The sequence below is a fragment of the Hylobates moloch genome, unplaced genomic scaffold (assembly GCF_009828535.3).
Source record: "Hylobates moloch isolate HMO894 unplaced genomic scaffold, HMol_V3 SCAFFOLD_6, whole genome shotgun sequence".
Classification (NCBI taxonomy): domain Eukaryota; kingdom Metazoa; phylum Chordata; class Mammalia; order Primates; family Hylobatidae; genus Hylobates; species Hylobates moloch.
The window spans coordinates 3594156-3600339 of record NW_026652281.1 but is presented as its reverse complement, the minus strand read 5'-3'; the positions used below and the strand labels follow the sequence as shown (position 1 = coordinate 3600339).

Genomic DNA, 6184 nt, shown 5'->3' with positions numbered 1-6184 from the left:
GCCCCGGCGGCTGCCCGCCCGCTCGCAAGCTGCTGGGCGAGTCCGAAAAATCCCGGCCGCGGCGCAGTCCTTCCCGGGGCGGGGAGAGTGGGTAGGCGGTCCCTCGCGGGAACTTAACGCCTGCCAGCCGTGAGGACCGGAGTCGAGCCGGCTGTGCCTGCGATGGTCACGACCGGGAGGCCGCCGCACTTGCGATTTGCCACAGGGCTGTGCGCGTCGGGGAAGGCCCCGGCCCAGGGCGCGTTTCCCGCCGCGCCGCCCGGGCGGGGAAGGCGGGGTCCAGCGCGCATCGGGGCTGAACCGCGGGCGGAGGGCGCATTAACACTTGCTCGCCAGGTTGGTGGAGGCGGGGCGGATTCTGCTGGCGGCCGCGGGGCGGCGAGAGTGGGGGCTCTTTAAGCGCCCACCAACGCGGGGGCCCGAGGGGGGCAGGGACGGAGGGAGGGAACTCCGGGAGGGTCTTACGCCGACCCGCGAGACGCAGCCGAGCGGAGACGGAGTGAAGGCTGCCTCGCCCGGAATCTCGGAGCCGAGCGCCGCGGGCGGCGGGGACCCAGGGCTGCTCCCGGCTGGGGCGCACGGTCGTAAGCCCTGGAGGTGGTGCCTCCCCCCAAAAAATACCGGCGGGGGTAGCTTCCTCACGGCCTCCTGGGCTGCCCTCGGCCTCAGCCCTGCTTCTTTCCTTGTGGGAGGGCGAGAGAGAAAGAGGGAGGAGAGAGTTGGGGGAGGCGGGAGTTGGAGGGAGAGGGGCTCTGAGCCAACCGCCGGCGGATCCAGCAGCTCCTCGGGGAGGGCGGGCGGGAGCGCGGGGGCGGGCGCGCCGCGACTCGCTCGGGAGAAGTGGCCGCCGATGACGGCAGAGGTGCAGCCAGCCCCGCGCGCGCAGCCCCCTCCCCCTCGCCCTCCTCCCCCCCCTCGTCCTCTTCCTCCTCCTCCTCCTCCTCCTCCCGGCCCGTCCGCGGCGCAGAGCAGCGGCGGCAGCGGCGGCGGCGGCAGCAGCCACCCGATGTCTTCGGCGCCCGAGAAGCAGCAGCCACCGCACGGCGGCGGCGGCGGCAGTGGCGGCGGCGGGGGAGGCGGCGCGGCCATGGACCCCGCGTCGTCCGGCCCGTCCAAGGCCAAGAAGACCAACGCCGGCATCCGGCGCCCGGAGAAGCCGCCCTACTCCTACATCGCGCTCATCGTCATGGCCATCCAGAGTTCACCCACCAAGCGCCTGACGCTGAGCGAGATCTACCAGTTCCTGCAGAGCCGCTTCCCCTTCTTCCGCGGCTCCTACCAGGGCTGGAAGAACTCCGTGCGCCACAACCTCTCGCTCAACGAGTGCTTCATCAAGCTACCCAAGGGCCTTGGGCGGCCCGGCAAGGGCCACTACTGGACCATCGACCCGGCCAGCGAGTTCATGTTCGAGGAGGGCTCCTTTCGGCGGCGGCCGCGCGGCTTCCGAAGGAAATGCCAGGCGCTCAAGCCCATGTACAGCATGATGAACGGGCTCGGCTTCAACCACCTCCCGGACACCTACGGCTTCCAGGGCTCGGCCGGCGGCCTCTCCTGCCCGCCCAACAGCCTGGCGCTGGAGGGCGGCCTGGGCATGATGAACGGCCACTTGCCGGGCAACGTGGACGGCATGGCCCTGCCCAGCCACTCGGTGCCCCACCTGCCCTCCAACGGCGGCCACTCGTACATGGGCAGCTGCGGCGGCGCGGCGGCCGGCGAGTACCCGCACCACGACAGCTCGGTGCCCGCCTCCCCGCTGCTGCCCACCGGCGCCGGCGGGGTCATGGAGCCACACGCCGTCTACTCGGGCTCGGCGGCGGCCTGGCCGCCCTCAGCCTCCGCGGCGCTCAACAGCGGCGCCTCTTACATCAAGCAGCAGCCCCTGTCCCCCTGTAACCCCGCGGCCAACCCCCTGTCCGGCAGCCTCTCCACGCACTCCCTGGAGCAGCCGTATCTGCACCAGAACAGCCACAACGCCCCAGCCGAACTGCAAGGTGAGTGGGGAGACCGACCGAGGGTGCCCTGGTCCCCGGGAAGTCGAATCTGAGTGGCAGCGGGACCCAGCCAGGGGCGAGCCCCTCCATTTCTGTGGTCGGAACCACAAGGCTGAGGGGAGGCACCAGCTCCCCAAGGTGTCTCTTGGCCCCACCTCTCCCCCTTTGAAGAGTGACTACCGCTCTTGACCCTAGTTTGGGCCAATCTATTTCTCTTTCTGTTCCAACTCCAGCTGCGGGCTGCTCCAGGCCTGACCAGGTAGGCCGGTCCTTAGCCAGATGTCCCAGACCCCAGTGCCCTAAGTCCTTTTGTGTCCCTTAAGTCCCCTCACACCTTGGAAAGATCCTGGGATGGACCCAAGGCTCCCAGCCCTGGCCAGATGGCCGTCCCTCCCTGGTGGGTGGCCCTCCGGCTGCCTGGAGAGCTGCCTCTGCTTGGGGCTGGGCGGAACGGAAGAGTTAGGCCCAAAGCCGCTGGGCCAGCGCTCAGAGGCTCAGCCCCGGCCTTTCAGAGACCAGACCTGGCAGAGCCACAGCTGAGTCCAGGGGCATCTTGTGGTGACTGAGGCAGGGCGGTGCCGTGGCCAGGCCCCGGAGGGCCAGAGCTGCACGCCGGGCCATGGGGGCTCCTTGTTTTTTAGGATCCAGGTTTTCAGATCCCCACACCCCCAACACCCCTGATACCCCAACACCCCGAACATGCAGACGCATCTGCCAAGGCAGATGTGGCAACCTCGCCTCCTGCTTCTGCCCCAGGCCCCCCGCAGCCTGCAGGCCCAGCCCTGGAAAAAGCTGGAGTGAGCCTGCCAGGGCCAGTGCAGGGTCAGCTGTCAGCAACCCCAGGAGGCAGGAGCCAGGCCTGGAGGCCTTAGGCGGCCTCTCTGCGGGGGGACTCCCTCGCTCCGGGGCCTGTTCTCTGGAGAAGCTTCTTCTCACCCCTGCTGCTGGCCTGGCTCTGGCCCGGCACTGGTCTCTCTTTCGACCCGGCCAGCAGTCGGAGCCTCTGACGTTGGGGGTGGTGGTGGCTGCCCTGGCGGTGACGGCCATGGGAGTTAGGGGCCCTCCACTTAGCCTCCCTCACCACTTCCCCTATGGCTTCTGGAAGCCCTGGGCCCCTGCACGGTGTCCGAGACTGGACAGGCACGCAGCAGGCAGGCACTGCGGGGAGCGAGGCCGTGGCAAGGGTTCTGGGGTCTTTTCCTCGGGTGCGCAGCCGGAAGGCTCGGACTCGGGGAGGAGGGCGGGGAGGCCGCTGTGCTCGAAGCCAGGCAGGCCGGCCCTGTGCGCCCCACGGGAGCGCTGCTCCTCCGCCTGAACTCTGGGCCACCGTGGCTAACTCTTCTGCTCCCCCAACCCCTCCTGTCGCCTCGCCTTGCAGGCATCCCGCGGTATCACTCGCAGTCGCCCAGCATGTGTGACCGAAAGGAGTTTGTCTTCTCTTTCAACGCCATGGCATCCTCTTCCATGCACTCGGCCGGCGGGGGCTCCTATTACCACCAGCAGGTCACCTACCAAGACATCAAGCCTTGCGTGATGTGAGGCTGCCGCCGCAAGTCCTCCTGGTGCAGGCAGGCGGGTCACAGGGACCCTGGACTGGCACAAGAAACTGCTTTGTTCTCGAGGTATAACCGTTGGCAGAAGAAAAGGGTTCCACCTCTCTCCACCCGGAGTTTTTGGCAAGGAATCCCCAATGCAAAGACACAGCGCTGCGGTTGGCACCTCCTTCCTCACTCCCTCAAAATTGTTAAGAAATGGTAGTGGTGGGTCTGTTCCGACTGCAGCCATCGGCAAATAAAAGTTTTTGATCCTGTTGAACCCGCCTGAGACGGTGCTGTGCAGGGGAAAGCCTTCCGCATCCACACAGGAATTCTGCTGAGGTCCCCCCTCCTTCCGGCCAATGGCAGAAGTGGGGGAAGATTTTTAGAAGAAAAGCAAACATGTGAGACCAGTCATTATCAAATACTTTTATTTTTTGGTTGAGTATTTATCTTTTTATTTTTTATTTTTTGAAAGAATGTCTTGGAATGCGCAAGTCTCCCTTTAGAGCCGTCTTTTGCGGGGAGCGGGAGGTGACAAGAGCTCAGATCTCCCTCCTGATCTCCCTCCCCACCTCCGAAGTCTCCTCCGTGGACCACAGGTGGATCTTTGTGCGAACAACTTGCATTTCGGAAGCCACTGTCCGTCTTTAAACAGAAAGTCGAAGGAGCCACGAAGCAAGCGGCCGTCCGGGCGTCCGCCTCCGACCCCTTCCATGTTCCTCTTCTTCCTTCGCTTCAGCCTCTTCTGTTATGTTTTGTCTTGAGTTTTATTTAGACTTTTTCAGTGGGTATTTTTCTGTCTCCCAACCTCTACTGTAAACTTTCTGGTCCGAGAACGAGCCGAACACAGCGCGACGCAGGGACTAGGACGGCCCGGTGACCGCGCGGATTCAGGATTGCGGGGACGCAGAAAGGTTAAGGCACTTTTAAAAACTATAGCAAGGCTCCTGTTTATTTATTCTACTTTCTTTCCCTAATAATCAAAACACCGCGTAGGCTCCTCCGTTTATCAGTATTAATGGTGTAACTTTGTTGGCAATATTTGCCGTGTAGAATTTTTTTTAGATATCCATTGTAAATTTGAAACAAAGACCGATCTGTGTAAAAACAAATTTCCATATGTTTTATATAAATATATATATAATATGAAGGACTATCCTCCTTTTTTTTTTTTTTTTTTTTTAGTATTTTGGCTGCTAGAGTGCAGCATTTGTGACACGTATTTGAAATTTGAGATTTCCTTCTGCACTGTATAAAAGGACCATTTGAGGATGTTTTGCCCTTTGTGTATTTTTTCCTAAAAAAAGAACAAAAATAAAAATGTATAACATTTGTACATGGCCTTTAAAATTGTATCAACTAGAAATAAAATTGCATGAGTATTTTATTGGGACTGAGATTGCAGAATACCTTCCAGACTCCCAAAGACAGAGGGGGAAAAAAAACAGGCTTTGGATCTCTAGACTTTTAAAAATTTACAATCTGGGCGATTCTGAGTACTTTTTTCTTTTTTGGCAAATCCTCCTCTTTTCACTCTTCATTCCACTTTGAAGTAAACGCTGGACAAGAGGAACTATTTTTCTTGGCTTCTGTTTTTTAAGAAGAGCCCTTTGCCCCTCTAAATGTCATTGATCGTTTTAAAGAAATAATCAAACGTTTAAAGAACACTGTAGACCTCCTTCCCCTAGGGAACACTAATTAAACCATAGATGTGCACATATATATGTATATACATATACATGTATATACATATATGTACATATATGTATACGTGTCCAGGTACATAATATTTATTTTTTTGCCACTACAAGACCAATGAGCGTTTTACTTTGGGTTTCCGACTTTCTTGTTCTCTTGCTGTAGCTGTTATAAATCGTGAATCAACTTTAAGGTTTTTTTGTAGTTGTTGGTTTTGTCTTGTTTTGTTTTGGCTTTTTGGTGCCTTGTTCTTGGTTTTCCCCGATAGAAAATCAAGTAAAATCTAAATGAGGCAAAAGGGCGCTTGGTGGGCCAGGTGACAGGCACCTTTCCAATCCTGTAACATTTATCTCCTAAGTCACAGTTAGTCCCCTCTGGGGAAAAAATATTTTTTAACACTTGTATCTTCCACTGACCACCCTCTTTCTATTCCAGTTCCCGGCTACCGAGGAAAACAAACACAGTAAGTCACATTGTTGGTGCGGCCCTTACAGACCCACCGCAGTGTCTTGCGTCGTGGGGTCGTGAGTCTCTGAACCTGGTTCTTCTCAGAGTTGACATTTTGGACGTGGGGGTAATTTCTCCGGTGCTCTGTTACCTCAAAATTATCAATAAACTCGTCTGGGCAATTAATGTCCCAAACTAACAGCTGTCTATAAACTCGAGATAAAGGGGACAGGAAAAGACCGGCGACTCCATCCCTTGGGGTCTCCGGCGGGCCGAAGCGTCAGGCCAGGCTCTGCCGGGCGCACGCGCCTGGCCCTGCGCTCCGGAGAGCAGGTTCGCAGCAGGCGGAGAAGGCGGTCCTCCTGGGGCGGAGGTCTTCTCTGCACCCTCCGCCTCCCACCAGAGCCCGGAAACCCAGTCCTGAGAAGAGCCCCCAGGCCTCCTAGCGCGGGAACGCTGCGCTCGCGTCCGGTCAGCCTCTGCAGGCTAGAGGAGCTGGGAGCCCGTCCT

The 6184-nt window shown here is 58.9% G+C and overlaps 1 protein-coding gene across 1 annotated transcript; it reads left to right on the top strand.

Moving 5' to 3' along the window:
* The first annotated feature begins 963 nt into the window (after positions 1 to 963).
* Positions 964 to 5873, top strand: FOXF1 (forkhead box F1). The gene is made up of 2 exons (XM_032155877.2): positions 964 to 1991; positions 3370 to 5873. Exons 1-2 carry the CDS (start codon positions 1007 to 1009, stop codon positions 3528 to 3530), a joined length of 1146 nt encoding a protein of 381 aa, XP_032011768.1. The 5' UTR covers positions 964 to 1006; the 3' UTR covers positions 3531 to 5873.
* Positions 5874 to 6184: the final 311 nt, after the last annotated feature.